The sequence below is a fragment of the Bombina bombina genome, chromosome 2, assembly GCF_027579735.1.
Source record: "Bombina bombina isolate aBomBom1 chromosome 2, aBomBom1.pri, whole genome shotgun sequence".
Taxonomy (NCBI): Eukaryota; Metazoa; Chordata; class Amphibia; order Anura; family Bombinatoridae; genus Bombina; species Bombina bombina.
Genome location: NC_069500.1, coordinates 72,752,971 through 72,779,234, shown reverse-complemented (window position 1 = coordinate 72,779,234; position 26,264 = coordinate 72,752,971). Strand labels below are relative to the sequence as shown.

The window sequence follows — 26,264 nt, the reverse complement described above, 5'->3', positions numbered from 1 at the left end:
AGATAATCTCTTTCAAGTCAGGGCCAAAGAGTGTTTACCCCTTGAAAGGAATGTCAAGCAATTTGTTCTTGGAAGACGCATCCGCTGCCCAAGATTTTAACCAAAGCGCTCTGCGCCACAATAGCAAACCCAGAATTTTTTCGCCGCTAACCTAGCCAATTGCAAGGTGGCGTCTAGGGTGAAAGAATTAGCCAATTTAAGAGCACGAATTCTGTCCATAATCTCCTCATAAGAAGAAGAATTACTAATAATCGCCTTTCCTAGCTCATCAAACTAGAAACACGCGGCTGCAGTGACAGGGACAATGCATGCAAATGGTTGTAGAAGGGAACCTTGCTGAACAAACATCTTTAGCAGACCTTCTAATTTTTTATCCATAGGATCTTGGAAAGCACAACTATCTTCTATGGGTATAGTGGCGCGCTTGTGTAGAGTAGAAACCGCCCCCTCGACCTTGGGGACTGTCTGCCATCAGTCCTTTCTGGGGTCGACTATAGGAAAACAATTTTATAAATATGGGGGGAGGTACTAAAGGTATACCGGGCCTGTCCCATTCTTTACTAACAATGTACGCCACCCGCTTGGATATAGGAAAAGCTTCGGGGGGCCCCGGGGCCTCTAAGAACTTTTCCATTTTACATAGTGGTTCTGGAATGACCAGATAATCACAATCATCCAAATTGGATAACACCTCCTTAAGCAGAGCGCGGAGATGTTCCAACTTAAATTTAAAATTAATCACATCAGGTTCAGCTTGTTGAGAAATGTTTCCTGAATCTGAAATTTCTCCCTCAGACAAAACCTCCCTGGCCCCCTCAGACTGGTGTAGGGGCCCTTCAGAAACCATATCATCAGCGTTCTCATGCTCTACAGAATTTTCTAAAACAGAGCAGTCGCGCTTTCGCTGATAAGTGGGCATATTGGCTAAAATGTTTTTGATAGAATTATCCATTACAGCCGTTAAATGTTGCATAGTAAGGAGTATTGGCGCACTAGATGTACTAGGGGCCTCCTGTATGGGCAAGACTGGTGTAGACGAAGTAGGGGATGATGCAGTACCATGCTTACTCCCCTCACTTGAGGAATCATCTTGGGCATCATTTTTACTAAATTTTTTTATGACATAAAATACATATAGTTAAATGAGAAGGAACCTTGGTTTCCCCACAGTCAGAACACAATCTATCTGGTAGTTCAGACATGTTAAACAGGCATAAACTTGATAACAAAGCACAAAAAACGTTTTAAAATAAAACCGTTACTGTCACTTTAAATTTTAAACTAAACACACTTTATTACTGCAATTGCTAAAAAGTATGAAGGAATTGTTCAAAATTCACCAAAATTTCACCACAGTGTCTTAAAGCCTTAAAAGTATTGCACACCAAATTTGGAAGCTTTAACCCTTAAAATAACGGAACCGGAGCCGTTTTTATATTTAACCCCTTTACAGTCCCTGGAATCTGCTTTGCTGAGACCCAACCAAGCCCAAAGGGGAATACGATACCAAATGATGCCTTCAGAAAGACTTTTCTATGTATCAGAGCTCCACACACATGCAGCTGCATGCCATGCTGTCCTCAAAAACAAGTGCGCCATACCGGCGCGAAAATGAGGCTCTGACTATGATTAGGGAAAGCCCCTAAAGAATAAGGTGTCAAAAACAGTGCCTGCCGATATAATCATATCAAAATACCCAGAATAAATGATTCCTCAAGGCTAAATATGTGTTAATAATGAATCGATTTAGCCCAGAAAAAGTCTACAGTCTTAATAAGCCCTTGTGAAGCCCTTATTTACTATCTTAATAAAAATGGCTTACCGGATCCCATAGGGAAAATGACAGCTTCCAGCATTACATCGTCTTGTTAGAATGTGTCATACCTCAAGCAGTAAGAGACTGCACACTGTTCCCCCAACTGAAGTTAATTGCTCTCAACAGTCCTGTGTGGAACAGCCATGGATTTTAGTTACGGTGCTAAAATCATTTTCCTCATACAAACAGAAATCTTCATCTCTTTTCTGTTTCTGAGTAAATAGTACATACCAGCACTATTTTAAAATAACAAACTCTTGATTGAATAATAAAAACTACAGTTAAACACTAAAAAACTCTAAGCCATCTCCGTGGAGATGTTGCCTGTACAACGGCAAAGAGAATGACTGGGGTAGGCGGAGCCTAGGAGGGATCATGTGACCAGCTTTGCTGGGCTCTTTGCCATTTCCTGTTGGGGAGGAGAATATCCCACAAGTAAGGATGACGCCGTGGACCGGACACACCTATGTTGGAGAAATAGTAGTTACCAGTGGGGGGTGAGGGAGGGATCATGGGGTGGGAAGTGTCAGATGGGAGGGTAATCTCTACACTAAAGCTAAAATTAAGCTTACAAGCTATCTGATTAACCCCTTCACTGCCAGGAATTTTAGATATGTGGTGCAAAAGCTGCAATTAGCAGCCTCCTAAATTACCAAACACAATGGCAAAAACATGTTTGTCAGCTATTTCTAAACAAAGGGGATCCCAGAGAAGCTTTTACAACCATTTGTGCCATGATTACACAAGCAGCATGCAAATAATTGAGAAACCCAAAGTTTGTGAAAAAAGTTAAAAAAAAAAAAAAAAAAATATAAACTTTTTTGGCGGTGAAATGGTGGTATGAAATATCCCAAAATGGGCATAGATCAATACTTTGAGTTATATAAAAAACAAAGTTCTATTTATATTTAAATGGAGTGATGGCAAACATTTAAAATATTCTCTGGTATTTAGGGCAAGTTCTCTGAAAGTACCTTTAGTGAAGGGGTTAAGCCAGTGCTTTCCAAACGGTGTGTCGGGACACACTAGTGTGTCGGCAGCAGTGTGTAGGTGTGTCCCTGCCTCAGCACAATTTTTTTTAAATTTTAAAAAAAAATTTGTTTCTGACTTTCCGCCTGCCTGCTACGCATATCACATGGTTGACACGTTATTGATACCTAGGGGGTCACAGATCATCTTAACCTTTTGGCGCAGCTCAGTGGGAACTGAAACTATTCCCATTGGCGGCTTTGGTGGCACATTGGCTCCTGACTGCACGTGTAGTCTCCTTAATTGGCTCGTGACTGCATGTGCAGTCTCCTTAATTGGCTCCTGACTGCATGTGTAGTCAGTGTGTGGGACAGCAGTGTGTTTGCAGCGCGGGCAGTAGTCAATCGCACTCACCGAGCTCTGAGGGCTGCAGCTTAAACGCTGAGCTGAAGTCAGTGGGGTTTTTTTGCAGCTAGCTCCCAGTAGTGCATTGCTGTTCCTGCTCTTGATATATGGATAGGAAGGGGAAGCTTAAAAATGCGAGTGTCTAATATTCCACCAAATATTCATAAACTGTGTTCATGCCATCAACCTCATACATCCCATTAAAATAGTAAGTAGTTATTGGTGTTGTTAAACTTTGTTTTAATTCTTGCACATACATACATACTGTTACTTGTAAATACATTTCGTTATTATATAATTTATGTATGTGTCCGTAACTCTTAAAACAAGTTAGGTTAACCTCCTGTTTGCCAGTACAACTGAATTACTGTGTCGCGAAATTATGTAGGTCTAAAAAGTGTGTCACCGACATGAAAAGTTTGGAAAGCTCTGGGTTAAGCAATATTCAAAAATAATCTGGACAGTACACAAAACAGACATGTATAAACATACTTCGACAATTACAAACAAATAATGAAGTTGCTTTAAAAATATAACATTTGTGTTCAAAACCTGTACCCATATATTCAAAGTTTTGTTAACTTAACAAATTAAAGTGACATTTTCACAAATATAATGGTAACATAGGTTTAAAGTCCTTGTTCAGATTCAGGCACACACAGAAGCAACTTTATATATGTATATAATATAGTTTTAATATATACTAAAGGGAAATAGAGTGCCTTTAGTTGCAGCAATGACATAAAACACTGATTCCCTATCAGAAAACTAACTATCCAAATTAGTTGGAGCTACAGCAATATCACACCAGCTTGTTTTAGTTTACACTTAATGACATAATTTCACCCTAAATAGTTAATTCAAACTAAATGATTTACGATCTGGAGAAAAAACATAAAATTAAGCTTACCCGATAATTTCATTTCCATCATGGGGAGGAGAGTCCACGGCTTCATTCATTACTCATGGGAAGAACCTGGCCACCAGGAGGAAGCAAAGTCACCCCAGCCAAAGACTTAAATACCTTCCCCACTCCCCTCATCCCCCAGTCATTTTGCAGAGGTAACAAGGAACAGTAGGAGAAATATCAGGGTATAAATGGTGCCAGAAAAAAATATTAAATTTAGCGCCGCCCACCAGAGATACGGACAGCAGCCGTGGACTCTCCTCCCCATGATGGAAATGAAATGATCAGGTAAGCATAATTTATGTTTTCCATCTAAAGGGGAGGAGAGTCCACGGCTTCATTCATTACTTATGGGAAACATATACCCAAGCTCTAGGGAGGGTAAAGGCGGACCCTTAAACTGAGGGCACCACAGTCTGTAGAACTTTTCTCTCAAAAACAGCTTCCGCAGAAGGAAAGCCATCAAATTTGTAAAACTTTGTGAAAGTATGCAAGGAGAACCAGGTAGACGCCTTACAAATCTGCTCCATAGAAGCCTCATTTTTGAAGGACCAAGATGAAGCCACTGCTCTAGTGGAATGAGCCGTAATCCTCTGAGGGGGCTTGTGCCTGCCGTCTCATAGGCGAGGCGGATCAAGCTACTCAGCCAAAAAGACAAAGAAGTAGCAGAGGCCCGCTGACCCCTGTGATTCCCTGAATAGACTACAAAAAGAGTTAGATTGTCTGAAATCTTTAGTCGCCTGAAGCTAGAACTTCAAGGTACGAAGCAGATCCAGATTATGAAGTAGCCTCTCCTTAGAAGAAGAGGGGCTAGGACACAAAGGAGGAACAACTATTTCCTGATTGATGTTACGGTCAGACACCACCATGGGAAGAAATCCCAAGCCAGTGCGAAGAACATCCTTATCCACGTGAAACACCAGATAAGGGGGCTCAAGTTGAAAGGCCTGCCAGTTCGGAAACTCTGCGGGCCGATGCAATGGCTGACAGGAAAAGAACCTTCCAAGACACGATCTTTATGTCAAGAGAATGCATAGCCTCAAACGGAGCTCTCTGTAAAACTTTAAGAACCAAATTCAAGCACCACGGGGGAGCAGACTGCCTAAAGACAGGCCTGATTCTAGACAGGACCTGAACAAAGGATTGAATGTCAGGGAGCTCAGCGAGATTCCTATGCAACAACACTGATAGAGCCAAGAACAGTCCCTTCAATGAACTAGCGGCAAGACCCTTCTCCAAACCCTCTTTTAGAAAGGACAAAATCCTGGATACCTTCACCTTGTGCCAAGGATATCCATATCCCTCACACCAGGACAAGTAAACTCTCCACACCTTATGGTAGATGCGTCGGGTGACTGGCTTCCTCGCCTGAACTAGAGTATCAATCACGGTTTCAGAAAAACCTCTCTTGGCTAGGACTAAGCGTTCAATCTCCACGCAGTCAGCCTCAGAGAATCTAGATTCTGATGTTGAAAAGGACCCTGTTCCAGCAGATCCCTGCGACAGGGTAACCTCCACGGCGGAGAGGATGACATCTCCACCAGATCCCCAAACCACGTCCTCCGCGGCCACTAAGGAGCAATGAGAATGGACGACGCTCTCTTCTGCTTTAAGCGTGCCACTATACGAGGTAGAATTAGTAACGGAGGAAAAATGTACACTAGACTGAACCCCCAAGGTACTGCTAACGCATCTATCAGCTCCGCTTGGGGGTCCCTCGACCTCGATCCGTATCGGGAAAGTTTGCGATTTAAATCGGGACACCATGAGATCGATCTCTGCCGTCCCCCATCTGAGACAAATCTCCGCAAACATCTTGGGGTGAAGAGACCATTCCCCCGGATGAAATGTTTGTCTGCTGAGAAAATCCGCTTCCCAGTTGTCCACTCCAGGGATGTGGATCGCTGAGAGCGAACAGCTGTGGGCCTCTGCCCACTCCAGAATCCGAGACACCTCCCTCATTGCTAGGGAGCTCCTCATACCCCCCTGGTGGTTGATGTATGCCACTTAGGTAATGTTGTCTGTCTGGAACCTGATGAAGTTGCACTCCCCCAGACGGGGCCCCACGCCAGAATATTTAGCGGAAGAAGAGACTCCAGTCAAGACCATTTTCCTTGTGCCCTTCCTGGCACCCCAAACAGCTCCCCATCCCGTCAGACTCCCGTCCGTGGTCACAATTTCCCAAAATGGTCTCAAGAAGAATGTCCCCATGGATAACTGGACCGGACGGATGCACCAAGAGAGGGAAGACCGAGTCCGCACATCCATGGATATCAGCTGTGACAGATCGGAATGATCGCTGTTCCACTGCCTCAACATGCACAGTTGAAGAGGTCTGAGATGAAATCTTGCTAATGGAATGACGTCTATGCTGGAGACCATGAGCCCAATCCCCTCCATACACTGAGCCAATTAGGGACTCCCTGAGGACCAAAGGGCAAGACAGGCGGAACCTCATCCGGCGTGGCTGATCTGTGAGAAATAGCTTCATGGACACCGAGTCTAGTATGGTGCCCAGAAACTCAACCCTGGTGCTGGGAACAAGGGAACTCTTTCCGGAGTTGATCTTCCAACCGTGAGACTGAAGTAACAGAAGCAGAGGCCTTGAGTTGACTGCCAGATGAAAGGACGGCGGCGGAACCAGAATGTCATCCAGGTAGGGCGCCGCTGCAATACCCCTAGATCTGGCCACTGCAAGCAAAATTGAAAATGTTGGTCCAAAAATGCAAATCTAAGAAACCTGAAGTGGTCCTTGTGAATTAGAACATGCAGGTATGCATCCTTCAAGTCTATTGTGGTCATGAACTGCCCCTCTTGAACTAGAGGCAAAATGAACTTGATTGTTTCACTTTTGAACGATGGAACGGACAGGAACTTGTTTAAACACTTTAAATGCAGAATCGGGGGGGGAAGTGCCCTTCCTTCTTTGGAACCACAAACAGATTTGAATAGTACCCTAGACCCCTTTCTGCATGGGGTACTGATACGATAACGCCTAGAGATGAAAGATCCCTCACACACTCTAGAAAGGCCTCTCTCTTTTCCGGCCTATCCTGTAACCCTGGGCGACAACCTCCAGAACCCAAGGATCCTGAACATCCTACAACCAGGCGTCGGAGAAGAGAGACAATCTGCCCCCTACTCGGTGCGTAGACCTGTCGGGGGCCGCCCCTTCATGCCAATTTTGTCTCGGCTGGCTTCTTGTTCTGCTTAGACTTGTTCCAAGCCTAAGCAGGCTTCCAGGCTCCCTTCGGTTGGTCAGCCTTCGCGGCGGGCTGCTGGCGTTGGGCCTTGATTGTGCGAAAAGGACTAAAGTTGGAACCCTTAGGTTTAGCATTTTTATCCTGGGCAGGAAGGCGGCCCTTGCCTCCCGTAACCGTGGATATAATAGAGTCCAGGCCTGGACCAAACAAAATCTTACCTTGAAAAGGCAGGGACAGTAACCTTAGTTTAGAAGTCATGCTAAAATGGAAAACCCGACACCTTAGCGTTCAGGCGAATAATCTGCATATTGGCATCGCAAATGAAAGAATTGGCAACCTTGAGCAGCTTAATCTTTTCCTGTACCTCTTCGAAAGAGGGCTCTCGCCCACAATCATCTTCCACAGAGAATCACACCAATATGACACAGCTCCGGCAACTGCGGCGACGGCCGCTGCTGGTTGAAAAAAAAAGGAAAATATTTCAGCACATGGGATTTAACATGTTTTTCAACTTTTTATCCATGGGCTCCTTGAACGACGAGCTATCCGATAGTTGTATGCTTAGCTCCATCCACCTTGGGAACGGTTCCCCACCTTGGGAACGGTTCCCCACCTTGGGAACGTTCCCCTTGGGAACGGTCTCAAGCTGGGCCTCCAAAACGGGGAAAAGCTTCTTAAAAGTTAGAAAAAAGGGAAAAGTTAGAACCTAAATCGCTCCCATTCATTCTGTATAATATTTGCCATCTTTACAGGAACCGGGAAGGTCTGGGGCACCACCCTGACCTCATACACCTTGTCAAGCTTAGGAATGGAAGGTTCCTCCGGAAGCTTTGGCTCTGGAACCTCCAGAGTAGCAAGCACTTGCTTCAGCAAAAAGCGCAAATTCTCCATTTTAAACCTATAACCAGGCTCCTCCGCCGCCGAAGGTTTAGCTGACACGGACTCCGAACCGGAAGGGACCCCCCTCTGAAGCGTCGGAGTGGGCCTCATCGTCGTACCACTCAGCAGGAGTTTCCGACATAGAGGAATCCTGAGTCGGACCGCTCTGAAAGGCTCTATGCTTGCGCTTAGCAGAATGCGGTAAAGCAAGGATCACTTTATAGAATGCCGTTTGAAGTAGGCCCGCAAAATCTGGTGGCCAGAAAATCTCTCCCGAAGGGCTAACAGTTGGACCCTGGGGCACTGCATGTGGAATAGGGGACGCAATTAGGGAACGCACCTCAAGGGACGGTAGAGGTGGACGGCTCACTAGTACCAGACATTCTTTTATTTTTAGATGCCGTAGCTTTATCAAGGCATGTGGAACATAGTTGCGCAGGGTGGTCTACAGGAACCTCACAAACACAGGAAAAAGACAGATAAAGAGGGAGTACCCTCCAACGCGTCAGAATCCTACATAGCTTATCTTAATTAGCAAAATTAAAAACAGGTACCTTTATAACCGCCAATGGGCGGGGCACTCACCACCTCTTATGACCCGGACTAGAGAAATCGCTTTGTCTCCTCCGCCGCAGATCAGACCGGAAGTGAAGAGCCCTAACAGGAACGCCCCTGCCTAAAGGAGAAAACGCGCCAAAAAAAGGCGCACAAAACTCCCAGAAATGAACCTGTCAGTTCCACAGCATTGCCAGAGCCTCATCCCGCACATAACGCAGCAATGACACAATAAACAATATCATGTATAACCCTCCCTCTGTTCAAAAATCCCCTTAGCGGGAATATTTACCCTCGATTCTATAAAGATAAAAGGCACGACACTGTGGCCCTGTCTTCTGTGTTATCATATAATAAAAAATTCAACGATCTTACCAGAATCCACGCCATGGAACAGGAACACGGCCCTTCAAGTGCGACAGGTCGTAGCATCGCTCCTGACATGTACTTGAGAGAAGAAAGCAGTCTCTGAAACTCGTCAACGCCGATTGCTGTAGGAGCAGTTAATATGAGTCGGGATGGTGTCGCAGAGGAGAACTCTCCCTGCATCTCTGGACTCTAACTTTCACCCAGGCCCAACTGAAAGGCTCGTTAGGGCTACTTAAACTCCCGTCCCATAGAGAAGAGTAGTACTCTCCATAAGAGACCTCCGAAACTTCTGCACCTCTCTGCCATCCTCCTGTGACGAAAGGCAAAGAATGACTGGGGGATGAGGGGAGTGGGGGACGTATTTAACCCTTTGGCTGGGGTGTTTTTGCCTCCTCCTGGTGGCCAGGTTCTTAATTCCCATAAGTAATGAATGAAGCCGTGGACTCTCATCCCCTTTAGATGGAAATAATTATGCTAGGATAATTAAAACCAAATTTTATTATTTTTTTTAATTAAAAAAGAAAAGGACCAATCAATCTTGAATTGTACATTTGTTATTCTCTGTTCATATACAGTTGTCTTTGAGTAGCTTACCTATTCCAGGTGAAACAACACGTTCATAGTGATAAGGATTCACACAAACACTGTCACACTTTAAATCAAAGGCATACTGACAGTATTTTACATGCTTAAGTTCATTCTTATGAAGGTCTGGCCATCTCCAGAGGCGAGCATATATGACATGAGGGAATCCCTTTCTGCCAGCCACCTACAAACAAGAGTTACAATTACCCAAAGCTGAATTTTAAAGGGACAGTAAAGTAAAAATGAAACATTCATGATTTAGATTCAGCATGCATTTTTAAACAACTTTCCAATTTAATTATATTATCTAATAGATTTGTTCTCTGGAAATCCTTAGTTGAAGAGTAAACCTGTGTAGGCTGATAGGAGCTTCAGAGCATGCATGTGTCTTTAGCAGTCTATGGGCTCCCTTTAGCAAAGTGTAAATTTGGTAAATTTGTGCGATCTAAGTATGTCCGCCTGTACCTGTGGCAAGCAACTATTTGTGCGACGGCCAAAAGTTATTTAAAAAAAAAAAAATCAACCTTTTTAACATTCACGCCAATGCCAACGTGAGTTACAGCAGACTGTTGATAATTTAGGTAACATTGTTGGGGTGAAGCAGCTAATGTATCTATCTTGCATTCTACATTAAAACTATGCCATAGCAACCAATCTTCATGTCTTCAATGCAGACTTCATTTAAGCTAATTATTGTTTTTTGTAACAATATTTTAAATAATATATTTTAAATAGTATATGTAATATGTATTATTGTACGACATCAATCTTTAAAAACTGCACCAATTAAGAAGTATATGCATTAAAATAAAAAAGTATTCTTACCTGATAATTTTCTCTTTCTTGTTGGTGAAAGTCCACCAGGAGGAAGCAAAGACAACCCGATCAGAACATTCAAATACCCAATCTACTTCCTCTTCCCTCCCAGTAGTTCATATCAGAGGATAGGGAAAAGCAAGCGAGATAAAAGGGGTAAGAGGTGCAAACGGGAAATGCTGCCAACTGAAAAAGGAGGGGGAAAAAAAAACATAATTTATGCTTACCAGATAAATTCCTTTCCTTCCGGATAGGGAGAGTTCACGGCTTCATTCCTTACTGTTGGGAAATACAACACTTGGCCACCAGGAGGAGGCAAAGACACCCCAGCCAAAGGCTTAAAATATCCCTCCCACCTCCTCATTATCCCAGTCATTCTGCCGAGGGAACAAGAAAAAAGTAGGAGTAACATTAGGGTATAAATGGTGGCAGAAAAATAAAATAAATAGGGGACCGGCCATAGACAAGAAAAAATGGGCGGAGGCCATGGACTCTCCCTATACGGAAGGAAAGGAATTTATCTGGTAAGCATACATTATGTTTTCTTTCCTAAGATAGGGAGAGTCCACAGCTTCATTCCTTACTGTTGGGAAAACTATATCCAAGCTCCAGAGGACACTGAATGAATAACGGAAGGAAAAAAAAAGGAAGAGGCGGACCCTATTCTGAGAGCACCACAAACTGCAAAACTTTTCTCCCGAAAGCTGCTTCAGCTGAAGCAAAAACATCAAACTTGTAAAGTTTTGAAAAAGTATATAAGGAGGACCAGGTAGCCGCCTTACAAATCCGATCCATAGAGGCCTCGTTCTGAAAGGCCCAAGAGGAAGCCACTGCTCTAGTGGAATGAGCTGTTATCCTCTCAGGAGGATGATGTCCTGCTGTCTCGTAAGCTAAGCGAATAACCAAAAAGATAGGGAAGTCGAAGTTGCCTTCTGCCCCTTACGCCTCCCCAAATAGACAACAAAGAGGAAGATTGTCTAAACTCCTTAGTAGCCTGAAGATAGAACTTCAAGGCGAGAACCACATCCAAATTGTGAAGTAAGCGTTCCTTCGATAAAGAAGGGATTAGGACATAAGGAAGGAACCACAATCTCCTGATTGATCATCTGACACAACCTTAGGAAGAAAACCTAATTTAGTACGTAAAACAGCCTTATCTGCATGAAATCAGATAAGGGGGCTCACTATTGAAAACAGAGATCTATGAAACTCTGCGCACAGAGGCAATAGCCAATAAAAAGAGAACCTTCCAAGATAACAATTTAATGTCAACGGAATGCAGAGGCTCAAACGGAACCTGTTGCAAAATCCGAAGAACAAGATTTAGGCTCCAAGGAGGAGCCCCAGATCTAAACACAGGTCTGATCCTAATAAGAGCCTTAAAGGGCTGCACGTCTGGAAGCTCAGCCAGTCTCTTGTGCAATAAAACCGCAGCAGAAAGGCCCTTCTACAGCCTATCCTGGAGAAAAGATAAGATCCTGGCAACCTTAACTCTGTGCCAGGAAAAATCACACCAGAATAAGTAGGTCCTCCACACCTTGTAGTAGATACACAGAGTAACTGGTTTACGAGCTTGAATAAGAATATCAATGACACTCTGAGAACCTCTCTTGGCTAAGATTAAGCGTTCAATCTCCATGCAGTTAGCCTCAGAGAATTTAGATTTTGATGAACAAATGGACCTTGTATCAGCAGGTCTCTGCGACAAGGTAACTTCCACTAGATCCGTGAACCACATCCTTTGCGGCCACGATGGAGCAATCAGGATTACCAATACCCGCTCCTGCTTGATGCGGGCCACCACTCGAAGAAGAAGCGGTAATGAAGGGAAAAGATAGGAGTTTGAACATCTATTAGATGTGCATGGGGATCCCTCGACCCGTACCTGGGTAGCTTGGTATTGAGACGGGACGCCATGAGATTTATCTCCGGCGTCCCTCACTTGCTGCATATCTCTGCAAACACCTCGGGATGAAGAGACCATTCCCCTGGATGGAAGGATTGCCTGCTGAGAAAATCCGCCTCCTAGTTGTCCACACCCAGAACGTGGATCGCTGTCAGCGAACAGCTGTGGGCCTCCGCCTACTCCAGAATCTGGGACACTTCCTTCATCGCCAAGGAACTTCTCGTTCCCCCCCTGATAGTTGATGTAAGCCACCGAGGTTATATTGTGTGATTGGAATCTGATAAACTGGGACGAACCCAGAAGTGGAAAAGCCTTCAAGGCCTTGAAGATTGCCCGTAGTTCCAAAATATTGATCAGGAGGGAGGACTCCTCCTGAGTCCACAACCCCTGTGCCTTCCTGGCACCCCAAACAGCTCCCAATCGGATAGGCTTGAGTCCGTAGTCACAATCTCCCAGGATGATCTTAAGAAGTATGCCCCTCGGGACAGATTATCTGGACAGAGCCACCAAGAGTGATTCTCTCGACCGGCTGTCTAATACAATCTGTTGAGACAGATCTGAATGATCAGGCAACTAGTATAACTAATTGTAAAAGGATACAATTAAGTATTAAGAAACAAGCTCCACAAATTTGAGATCATCATATACTCTGCATATAATATGGTAAATTATGTATAGAAATGTTCATTAAAAGTTCCATCACATTCATACATTCTATATTGTAATACTTGGACTAGGAACACACATGCATACAATAGCTTAAGCAAAGAAAGTTTAAAAACACTTAAACCAGGTGGATTATAAATCTCACAGCTGCTGAAAAAAATATATATCCGTTTATATTTAACTAACAGCCATCAAACTAAATATTAAGCAAAGCTATACTAAGCCCTTACAATCCGAGGGCTATATTACTTTTAATTATAACAGCTAAGTTTAAGGGCTGCAAAATAGAATAAGTATGGATAAATCAGCAATTCATTAGGTAAACCTGGTAAGCAGTTAAAAATTGACAACAAGGAGAGATCTGAATGATCGCCGTTCCACTGCCTCAGCATGCACAGTTGTAAAGGTCTGAGATGGAACCTGGCAAAATTAATGATGTCCATGTAGGACACCATGAGACCAATCACCTCCATACACTGAGCCATAGAGGGACTCAAGGAGGGCAAGACATGCCGAAGTTAGCATGCAACGTCTCTGGTCTGTTAGAAATAGTCTCATGGATATGGAGTCTATTATAGTACCCAGGAATTCCACCCTGGTACTTAGGATAAGAGAACTCTTTTCCAAGTTTATCTTCTATCCATGTGATCGAAGAAGACTGAGAAGGAATTTAGAGAATTCTTCCACAAGACGAAAGGATGGTGCTTGCACCAGAATATCATCCAAGTATGGGGATGCTGCAATACCCAGAGTTCTGGCAACGGCTACCTTCGTAAAGAAAGTGCTCGTCCAGGAATGAAAATCTCATTAACTGAAAAAAAGTGTTCCCTGTGGATTGAAACATGAAGGTAAGCGTCCTTCAGATCTATAGTGGTCAAACTGATCTTCCTGAACTAAAGGAATGATGGACCTTATCGCCTCCATCTTGAAGGAAGGGACACTGAGAAATTTGTTTAAGCACTTTAGGTCCAGAATTGGGCGGAAAGTTCCCTCCTTCTTTGGGACCACGAAAAGGTTTGAACAAAACCCCAAACCTCTTTCTTCGATAGGCACCGGGACAACAACTCCTAAGGAGGATAGATCCCAAATGCACCCTAGAAAGGCATCCCTCTTTTCTGGTCTGGTAGATTTGAGAGAAGGAATCTGCTTCTTGGCGGATGAGATTTGAAGCTCATCTTATATCCCTTAGATACCACCTACAGGACCCACGGATCCTGTACGTCCTTGAACCAGGCGTCTGAAAAAAGAGGAAGGCACTCTTGCCTCCGGTAACCGTAGAAATAATGGAGTCCAGGCCTGGACCAAATAAAATCTTTCCCTTGAAGGGAAGAGAAAGGAGTCTGCACTTAGAAGTCATATCCGCAGACCAAGACTTCAACCAGAGCGCCCGGCAGGCTAGGACCGCAAAGCCAGAGGCCTTTGCCTTTAGGGGAATAATTTGCATGTTGACATCACAGATAAAAGAATTATCAATTATCAGAGCTTTAATTCTGTCTTGAATATCCTCAAGGAGAGACTCCACCTCCATGAGTTCCGACAAAGAGTAGCACCAGTAGGTAGCCGCTCCGGCAACCGCGACAACTGAAGCCGCTGGTTGAAACAAAAATCCTGTATATTGAAACATCTTTCGCAGAGAGGTTTACATTATCTTATCTATCGGCTCTCTGAACGAAGAACTATCCTCAAGAGGTAAAGTAGTACGTTTAGCAAGCGTAGAGATAGCACCATCCACCTTAGGAATGGAGCCCCACAAATCCTGTTGAGAGTCCGGAAGCGGGAACAACTTTTTAAAAGTAGACGAGGGGGAAAAGGAAGAACCAATTCTTTCCCATTTGTTCTTAATAATGTTTGCCATCTTAACCGGCATAGGAAAAGTCAAAGGAACTTTCCTGTCATCATATACTCTAATTTAGGTATCATAGGTTCTTCAGGAAGCGCGGCCTCTGGAACCTCTAACGTAGACCGAACCTCACACAAAGTAGCATAAAGATAATTAATACACTGATTAATTAACCCCAACTGTTTAATAAACCCCCTTCAGAGGATATTAACACTGATTACCATCAAGGTATATATAAAGGAGCCACACTGTGACCCTGTTATAGCTTTTTAAGTGTAAAAATGTAAACAATCTTACCTACAGGATCCATGCTGTGGAACACAGCCTCTCAAGTGTGACAGTCTTATAGCAGTGCTCCTGACATGGACTTGAGTGAGAGAAAGCAGGCAGTGAAACTCGTCAACACTGATTGCTTAGGAGCTGTTAGCAGTAGTCTGGATGGTTTCACAGAAAAACTTTCATCAATACTCTCAATGAGAGATTGACATGACTACTTAAAACTCCAGTCCTATCTCGAAGGGCATATACCCTTTTTCAGGACTATCTAAATCTTCTGACACTTCTCTGCCACCTCCTAACGTGACAAAAGGCAAAGAATGACTGAGGTAATGAGGAAGTGGGAGAGATATTTAAGCCTTTGGCTGGGTTGTATTTGCCTCCTCCTGTTGGCCAGGTGTTGTATTTCCCCAACAGTAAGGAATGAAGCCTTGGACTCTCCCTATCTTAGGAAGGAAAAGTCCACAAAATTAATTCTTACAAGTGGGAAACTATACCCAAGCTGTGGAGTCCACAAATAAAGAAGGGATGGGACTAATAGGCAAGGCAGTTACTTTGTAACCAGACACCACCACCTGAAGAGCTTTTCTGCCAAATGATGCTTCAGCAGAGGCAAAAACATAAAATCTGTAAAATTTGGTGAAAGTATGAAGAGAAGACCACGTAGCAGCCTTGCAAATCAGGTCTATAGAATCCTCATTCCTAAAGGTCCAAGAAAACAGAATTTATGTTTACCTGATAAATTACTTTCTCCAACGGTGTGTCCGGTCCACGGCGTCATCCTTACTTGTGGGATATTCTCTTCCCCAACAGGAAATGGCAAAGAGCCCAGCAAAGCTGGTCACATGATCCCTCCTAGGCTCCGCCTACCCCAGTCATTCGACCGACGAATAGGAGAAACCATATGGTACCGTGGTGACTGTAGTTAAAGAAAATAAATTATCAGACCTGATTAAAAAAACCAGGGCAGGCCGTGGACCGGACACACCGTTGGAGAAAGTAATTTATCAGGTAAACATAAATTCTGTTTTCTCCAACATAGGTGTGTCCGGTCCACGGCGTCATCCTTACTTGTGGGAACCAATACCAAAGCTTTAGGACACGGATGAAGGGAGGGAGCAAATCAGGTCACCTAAATGGAAGGCACCACGGCTTGCAAAACCTTTCTCCCAAAAATAGCCTCAGAAGAAGCAAAAGTATCAAACTTGTAAAATTTGGTAAAAGTGTGCAGTGAAGACCAAGTCGCTGCCCTACATATCTGATCAACAGAAGCCTCGTTCTTGAAGGCCCATGTGGAAGCCACAGCCCTAGTGGAATGAGCTGTGATTCTTTCGGGAGGCTGCCGTCCGGCAGTCTCGTAAGCCAATCTGATGATGCTTTTAATCCAAAAAGAGAGAGAGGTAGAAGTTGCTTTTTGACCTCTCCTTTTACCGGAATAAACAACAAACAAGGAAGATGTTTGTCTAAAATCCTTTGTAGCATCTAAATAGAATTTTAGAGCGCGAACAACATCCAAATTGTGCAACAAACGTTCCTTCTTTGAAACTAGTTTCGGACACAGAGAAGGTACGATAATCTCCTGGTTAATGTTTTTGTTAGAAACAACTTTTGGAAGAAAACCAGGTTTAGTACGTAAAACCACCTTATCTGCATGGAACACCAGATAAGGAGGAGAACACTGCAGAGCAGATAATTCTGAAACTCTTCTAGCAGAAGAAATTGCAACTAAAAACAAAACTTTCCAAGATAATAACTTAATATCAACGGAATGTAAGGGTTCAAACGGAACCCCCTGAAGAACTGAAAGAACTAAATTGAGACTCCAAGGAGGAGTCAAAGGTTTGTAAACAGGCTTAATTCTAACCAGAGCCTGAACAAAGGCTTGAACATCTGGCACAGCTGCCAGCTTTTTGTGAAGTAACACAGACAAGGCAGAAATCTGTCCCTTCAGGGAACTTGCAGATAATCCTTTTTCCAATCCTTCTTGAAGGAAGGATAGAATCTTAGGAATCTTAACCTTGTCCCAAGGGAATCCTTTAGATTCACACCAACAGATATATTTTTTCCAAATTTTGTGGTAAATCTTTCTAGTTACAGGCTTTCTGGCCTGAACAAGAGTATCGATAACAGAATCTGAGAACCCTCGCTTCGATAAGATCAAGCGTTCAATCTCCAAGCAGTCAGCTGGAGTGAAACCAGATTCGGATGTTCGAACGGACCCTGAACAAGAAGGTCTCGTCTCAAAGGTAGCTTCCAAGGTGGAGCCGATGACATATTCACCAGATCTGCATACCAAGTCCTGCGTGGCCACGCAGGAGCTATCAAGATCACCGACGCCCTCTCCTGATTGATCCTGGCTACCAGCCTGGGGATGAGAGGAAACGGCGGGAACACATAAGCTAGTTTGAAGGTCCAAGTTGCTACTAGTGCATCCACTAGAGCCGCCTTGGGATCCCTGGATCTGGACCCGTAGCAAGGAACTTTGAAGTTCTGACGAGAGGCCATCAGATCCATGTCTGGAATGCCCCACAGCTGAGTGACTTGGGCAAAGATTTCCGGATGGAGTTCCCACTCCCCCGGATGCAATGTCTGACGACTCAGAAAATCCGCTTCCCAATTTTCCACTCCTGGGATGTGGATAGCAGACAGGTGGCAGGAGTGAGACTCCGCCCATAGAATGATTTTGGTCACTTCTTCCATCGCTAGGGAACTCCTTGTTCCCCCCTGATGGTTGATGTACGCAACAGTTGTCATGTTGTCTGATTGAAACCGTATGAACTTGGCCCTCGCTAGCTGAGGCCAAGCTTTGAGAGCATTGAATATCGCTCTCAGTTCCAGAATATTTATCGGTAGAAGAGATTCTTCCCGAGACCAAAGACCCTGAGCTTTCAGGGATCCCCAGACCGCGCCCCAGCCCATCAGACTGGCGTCGGTCGTGACAATGACCCACTCTGGTCTGCGGAATGTCATCCCTTGTGACAGGTTGTCCAGGGACAGCCACCAACGGAGTGAGTCTCTGGTCCTCTGATTTACTTGTATCTTCGGAGACAAGTCTGTATAGTCCCCATTCCACTGACTGAGCATGCACAGTTGTAATGGTCTTAGATGAATGCGCGCAAAAGGAACTATGTCCATTGCCGCTACCATCAACCCGATCACTTCCATGCACTGAGCTATGGAAGGAAGAGGAACGGAATGAAGTATCCGACAAGAGTCTAGAAGTTTTGTTTTTCTGGCCTCTGTCAGAAAAATCCTCATTTCTAAGGAGTCTATTATTGTTCCCAAGAAGGGAACCCTTGTTGACGGAGATAGAGAACTCTTTTCCACGTTCACTTTCCATCCGTGAGATCTGAGAAAGGCCAGGACAATGTCCGTGTGAGCCTTTGCTTGAGGAAGGGACGACGCTTGAATCAGAATGTCGTCCAAGTAAGGTACTACAGCAATGCCCCTTGGTCTTAGCACAGCTAGAAGGGACCCTAGTACCTTTGTGAAAATCCTTGGAGCAGTGGCTAATCCGAAAGGAAGCGCCACGAACTGGTAATGCTTGTCCAGGAATGCGAACCTTAGGAACCGATGATGTTCCTTGTGGATAGGAATATGTAGATACGCATCCTTTAAATCCACCGTGGTCATGAATTGACCTTCCTGGATGGAAGGAAGAATAGTTCGAATGGTTTCCATCTTGAACGATGGAACCTTGAGAAACTTGTTTAAGATCTTGAGATCTAAGATTGGTCTGAACGTTCCCTCTTTTTTGGGAACTATGAACAGATTGGAGTAGAACCCCATCCCTTGTTCTCTTAATGGAACAGGATGAATCACTCCCATTTTTAACAGGTCTTCTACACAATGTAAGAATGCCTGTCTTTTTATGTGGTCTGAAGACAACTGAGACCTGTGGAACCTCCCCCTTGGGGGAAGCCCCTTGAATTCCAGAAGATAACCTTGGGAGACTATTTCTAGCGCCCAAGGATCCAGAACATCTCTTGCCCAAGCCTGAGCGAAGAGAGAGAGTCTGCCCCCCACCAGATCCGGTCCCGGATCGGGGGCCAACATTTCATGCTGTCTTGGTAGCAGTGGCAGGTTTCTTGGCCTGCTTTCCCTTGTTCCAGCCTTGCATTGGTCTCCAAGCTGGCTTGGCTTGAGAAGTATTACCCTCTTGCTTAGAGGACGTAGCACTTTGGGCTGGTCCGTTTCTACGAAAGGGACGAAAATTAGGTTTATTTTTTGCCTTGAAAGGCCGATCCTGAGGAAGGGCGTGGCCCTTACCCCCAGTGATATCAGAGATAATCTCTTTCAAGTCAGGGCCAAACAGCGTTTTCCCCTTGAAAGGAATGTTAAGTAGCTTGTTCTTGGAAGACGCATCAGCCGACCAAGATTTCAACCAAAGCGCTCTGCGCGCCACAATAGCAAACCCAGAATTCTTAGCCGCTAACCTAGCCAATTGCAAAGTGGCGTCTAGGGTGAAAGAATTAGCCAATTTGAGAGCATTGATTCTGTCCATAATCTCCTCATAAGGAGGAGAATCACTATCGACCGCCTTTATCAGTTCATCGAACCAGAAACATGCGGCTGTAGCGACAGGGATAATGCATGAAATTGGTTGTAGAAGGTAACCCTGCTGAACAAACATCTTTTTAAGCAAACCTTCTAATTTTTTATCCATAGGATCTTTGAAAGCACAACTATCCTCTATGGGTATAGTGGTGCGTTTGTTTAAAGTGGAAACCGCTCCCTCGACCTTGGGGACTGTCTGCCATAAGTCCTTTCTGGGGTCGACCATAGGAAACAATTTTTTAAATATGGGGGGAGGGACGAAAGGAATACCGGGCCTTTCCCATTCTTTATTAACAATGTCCGCCACCCGCTTGGGTATAGGAAAAGCTTCTGGGAGCCCCGGGACCTCTAGGAACTTGTCCATTTTACATAGTTTCTCTGGGATGACCAACTTGTCACAATCATCCAGAGTGGATAATACCTCCTTAAGCAGAATGCAGAGATGTTCCAACTTAAATTTAAACGTAATCACATCAGGTTCAGCTTGTTGAGAAATGTTCCCTGAATCAGTAATTTCTCCCTCAGACAAAACCTCCCTGGCCCCATCAGACTGGGTTAGGGGCCCTTCAGAAACATTATCAGCGTCGTCATGCTCTTCAGTATCTAAAACAGAGCAGTCGCGCTTACGCTGATAAGTGTTCATTTTGGCTAAAATGTTTTTGACAGAATTATCCATTACAGCCGTTAATTGTTGCATAGTAAGGAGTATTGGCGCGCTAGATGTACTAGGGGCCTCCTGAGTGGGCAAGACTCGTGTAGACGAAGGAGGGAATGATGCAGTACCATGCTTACTCCCCTCACTTGAGGAATCATCTTGGGCATCATTGTCATTGTCACATAAATCACATTTATTTAAATGAATAGGAATTCTGGCTTCCCCACATTCAGAACACAGTCTATCTGGTAGTTCAGACATGTTAAACAGGCATAAACTTGATAACAAAGTACAAAAAACGTTTTAAAATAAAACCGTTACTGTCACTTTAAATTTTAAACTGAACACACTTTATTACTGCAATTGCGAAAAAACATGAAGGAATTGTTCAAAATTCACCAAATTTTCACCACAGTGTCTTAAAGCCTAAAAAGTATTGCACACCAAATTTGGAAGCTTTAACCCTTAAAATAACGGAACCGGAGCCGTTTTGAACTTTAACCCCTTTACAGTCCCTGGTATCTGCTTTGCTGAGACCCAACCAAGCCCAAAGGGGAATACGATACCAAATGACGCCTTCAGAAAGTCTTTTCTAAGTATCAGAGCTCCTCTCACATGCGACTGCATGCCATGCCTCTCAAAAACAAGTGCGCAACACCGGCGCGAAAATGAGGCTCTGCCTATGATTTGGGAAAGCCCCTAAAGAATAAGGTGTCTAAAACAGTGCCTGCCGATATTATTATATCAAAATACCCAGATTAAATGATTCCTCAAGGCTAAATATGTGTTAATAATGAATCGATTTAGCCCAGAAAAAGTCTACAGTCTTAATAAGCCCTTGTGAAGCCCTTATTTACGATCTTAATAAACATGGCTTACCGGATCCCATAGGGAAAATGACAGCTTCCAGCATTACATCGTCTTGTTAGAATGTGTCATACCTCAAGCAGCAAGAGACTGCTCACTGTTCCCCCAACTGAAGTTAATTGCTCTCAACAGTCCTGTGTGGAACAGCCATGGATTTTAGTGACGGTTGCTAAAATCATTTTCCTCATACAAACAGAAATCTTCATCTCTTTTCTGTTTCTGAGTAAATAGTACATACCAGCACTATTTCAAAATAACAAACTCTTGATTGAATAATAAAAACTACAGTTAAACACTAAAAAACTCTAAGCCATCTCCGTGGAGATGTTGCCTGTACAACGGCAAAGAGAATGACTGGGGTAGGCGGAGCCTAGGAGGGATCATGTGACCAGCTTTGCTGGGCTCTTTGCCATTTCCTGTTGGGGAAGAGAATATCCCACAAGTAAGGATGACGCCGTGGACCGGACACACCTATGTTGGAGAAATAGCTAACAAATGAACGGAATGAGCAGTGATACGTGCAGGAGGCTGATGACCCACCTCCACGTAGGCCACCTGAATAAGATTCCTCAATCAAGAAGACCCTAACCACATATATATTATGCAACAATCTCTCCTTAGAAGAACAGGGATTAGGACATAAGGACGGCACTACAATGTCCTAATTTATGTTGTCAGACAAGACCACCTTAGGCAGGAAACCAAGTTTAGTTTGCAAAACCTCCTTAGCCTGGTGAAAGACCAAGCAAGGAGGATCACACCCGCGAGACAATAACTCAGACTCTACGGGCCGAGGAAATCACAAATAAGAATACTACTTTCCAGGAAAGTAACTTTGTTTAAAGAATGCAAAGGTTCAAATGGAATATGTTGCAAATCTTTGAGAACAAGATTAAGACTCCAAGGAAGAGCAATATTCTTGAAAACTGGCCTAATTCTAACCAAAGCCTGAACAAAGGATTGAACCTTAGGCCAACTTTTTATGCAATAGAACAGAAAGGGCTGAAATCTGGCCTTTTATAAAACTAGACAAATGATCTTTGTCAAGTCCTTCCTGAAGGAACTGAAGAATACATACAATTCTTATCTTGTGCCAAGAAAACTCACGATCAGCACACCAGGACAGGTAAACCTTCCAGACCATTTTATGATAAATATGCCTGGTAACAGGTTTACGTGCCTGGACAAGAAAGTGTCAAAGATTTAGAGAAACCCCTCTGATCCAGAATTAACCCTTCAATCTCCATGCAGTCAGCCTCAGAGAATCTACGTTTTGATAAAAGAACGGACCTTGAGCTAAAGGTCCGCTCTCTGAGAAGGACAATGAGGAGCAGACAGCATTGGCATAAGATCTGTACGCAGGAGTAATCAAAATTGTGTGGCCATGCAGGAGCTATCAAGATTGCCGACTCTCTTGCTTGATCCTCGCTACAACCCGAGAAAAAACTATTGAAGTGAAAATATAAACCAGACGGTAATCCCAAGGAACTGCAAAAGTATCTACCACCTCCGTGAGTGGATCAATTGATAGCTTGAAATTTAGGCAAGATGCCATGAGATCCATCTCCAGACAACCCCATAGAGACAATCTGATTGAATATCGCCTGATTGAGAGACAATTCATCTGAGTGGAGAACTTGTCGACTTAGAAAGTCTGCTTCCCAGTTCTCCACTCCCAGAATGTGAATTGCAGAGATGAGACATTGGTGACTTTCCGCCCAAGTCAAAATACGGGATACCTCCTTCATTGCTAGAGAACTGCGTGTCCCCCACCAAATCTATAATCACTCCCAGGAAGCTTACTTTTGTCTGCGGAACAAGAATTCTATTACAGATTCACTTTCCAACCATGACTCTGAAGATACCATAGTAACTTTGCAGTGTAAGAGGCCGCTAATGGAGAAGATGGAGCTTGAACCAAGATAGTGTCCAAGTAACGGGCCACAGCAATGCCTTTAAGTCTGACCACTGCCAAAAGAGATCTCAACACCTTTGTGAAAGCCCTCTGAGCCGTAGCCAGGCCAAAAGGAAGAGTCGTGAACTGGAAATGTTTGTCCATAAATACAAATCTGAGCTACTGATGATCTCGAGGGACTGGAATGTGAAGGTACGCATCCATCAAATCCACCGCAGTCATAAATTAACCCCGGAGCACAAGCAAGAGAATAGATTTGATTGTTTCCATCTTGAAGGAGGGTACCCTCAAACTTATTTAGATTTTAAAATCTAGAATAAGAAAAGTTCCCTCCTTCTTTTGGACAATAAAGAAGTTTGAATAAAACTATTTGCCCCTTTCTCCTGGAGGAACTGGGACGATTTCCCCCATCTTTTGAAGGTCTGAAACACATTGAAGAAAGGCCACCTTCTTTTCTGGCTTTCCTAAGAACAAATTTCCTGCACCCAAGGATCCTGGATAGACTGAGCCCAGACCCTCTGAAACAGGTGTATAATGCCCCGAACCGAAAAAGACACCGGTGTAGGGGTAGGGGTATGCGGATTTAAGAGTCTGTAGTGGACTTTTTGGTTTGTTTGTTCTTATACCATATTGGGTTCAGCAGCCAAGTACTTCTGGGGGGTTCTGGTTTACTTGAGGGAAGAATTTCTCTCCTGTTTATTCTGTCAAAAGGAATGAAAACAACCCATTGACCGTCCCCTTCGACCTGGCTTTCCTACCCTAAGGAAGGAAAGTTCCCTTACCTCCAGTAACGGTTGAAATAAAGACTTTCCTTTAAAGGCCAAGGACAACAATCTGTACTTTGATATCACATCCGCTGACCAGGATTTCAACTAAAATGGCCCTTATGGCTAATACCGCCAAACCTGTATTTTTGGCATTAATGCAGAGAATCGGAATAATAGCATCACAGATGAAAGAATTAGCCCTCTTAAGGACCTGTATGCGATCTTCAATCTCTTCCAAGGGCGATTCAACAGAAACCAAATCAGCTAAAGAATTACACCAAAAAGCTGTAGTACCTGCCACGGTGGCAATGCTAACAACCGGTTGAAAAAGAAGACCCCCTTGAAGGAAAGCCTTCTGCAGATAACCTTCAATCTTTCTATCCATCGGGCCTTTAAAGTTAGTACAATCCTCTATACCAGTGTTTCCCAACCGCGGTTCTCAAGTACCCCCCAACAGTCCTGGCTTTCATTATAGCTGAACTAGAGCAAAGGTCAAATAATTATCTGATAGATAAGAGCAGGTTAGATTACTGATCAGATGATTACTTGACCTATGCACTGGTTCAGCTATAATAAAATTCCAAAGATGGATGGCAACAATAAAGTGGAATATAAGATTTATTCAGCACAAACATAGCACCGTTTCGGGAATTGCTTCCCTTAATCATGCAATAAAAATGCTGATACAAAGTACCCTTATATACCCAATCACCACAAGGGGGCAGTATAGGATATTCACAAAATTAACTCTCTTTCACAACCAATATTGTGTGTGTGTATATATATATATATATATATATATATATATATACACACACACACACATACATATACACATACACACACACACCTAGCATACCCGGATCACACTGCAACAAACAAGGTCGTATGATTGGTGATATCTGGCTAACTGATGTTTGAGGACGCTTTTACCTCGGTACTGTCAGTTCCGACCAGTTGTGTTTAATGCCTTATTAGTGACTTAGAGACTCTAAGGAATCATACAACATCAAGTCTTTTCATCAGGACTTTCAAATAAGACGTTACAAATCATCGGTGTTCTCAGTCACAATTTGTTGGCATTATCCTTATACTGTTGAATATTAATGTATCTTAGGAATTTCATAGCTCATGTAATATCTATCAGTATTTGTACTAATATACATACTGTAGTTAGTCTATCCACTGCAGTGGGGCTCTATATGTGTTGTGGCAATTGCATGCATGCTTTGTTTTATTGTAAGGAATAAATATCATGGCTTTTTGAGTTAACCGAGGTGTGTCAGTTGTTTTTGTCTCTGGATTCAAATGTTTCAGCCTTTAATCTGCATATCAGATCAATCAGGAGTATATTCGTGCTGAGTGCTGTATTCTGCTACTTTATACATAGTATACTCATATAGCTCTGCTATGTAAAATATTTTTCTCTTTAAAAATATACTGAATATATATATATATATATATATATATATATATATATATATATATATATATATATATATATATATATATATATATATATATATATATATATATATATATATATATATATATATGTAGATAGAGAGCACTCTCACTTTCCAAACTTAATGCCAGGGTGCCAGCAGATGAATATGCACAGTAAAGGAAGGCACTCACTGGTCTTTTTCTTCAAATTAACTTTAATAATCGTGACGTTTCGGGGGGACACTCCCCTTCCTCAGACAAAGACAAACTAAAAGTGACTGGACTTATAAAGCCAAACAAACCCCTCCCAGTGAAAATTGCGCCAAAACGGTTACCATGGTGATCCTCAAAAACATTATAGTCATGTGATGAGTGTTACTCCTGTGAATTAGTGCTGTTCAACAAACTGTACAATGTTCACACATATGTATATTGCAACATATATAAATATTCAAAAATTACATTAAGATGTGTGAAAAACAAACTGATATAAAAAGCATACTGTACCAATAACCACATAAAGTGAACATATATTATGGTAAAAAGTATCGTGGGAATAAACTATACATTTTCCTGCTCTCAAAGTGAATGAAATGAATGAATATCTAAGTGTCCCTTAACATATCTTGTGTCCCTGAATCAGTGTAACAGTGTCTATATCAAAGTGTATGTGAACTATGTTATATACATAATACCAGCCTTCTGGATGTTCTAAATAAAAATTCTGATTGCCAAACCTAATCAGAAAATCTGAGTAAATATCTAAACATTAATTTAAGAAAATGTTAATTTAAGAAAATGTTGTAAGCAGCGTTAGAGGATCAAAAGTACTGGTCATTTCAAAAATAATAGAATAGCCAGTTAC

The 26,264-nt window shown here is 43.1% G+C and overlaps 1 protein-coding gene across 3 annotated transcripts in view; it reads right to left on the bottom strand.

Moving 5' to 3' along the window:
- The window catches only part of SMAD4 (SMAD family member 4), a 153,410-nt gene that overhangs the window by 79,145 nt on the left and 48,001 nt on the right, over positions 1 to 26,264 (bottom strand). For all 3 annotated transcript variants that reach the window (XM_053701113.1, XM_053701112.1, XM_053701114.1), the window contains one exon: positions 9,698 to 9,872. In XM_053701113.1, coding sequence (XP_053557088.1) covers positions 9,698 to 9,872 — 175 coding nt within the window. The remainder of the gene's footprint in view (positions 1 to 9,697; positions 9,873 to 26,264) is intronic.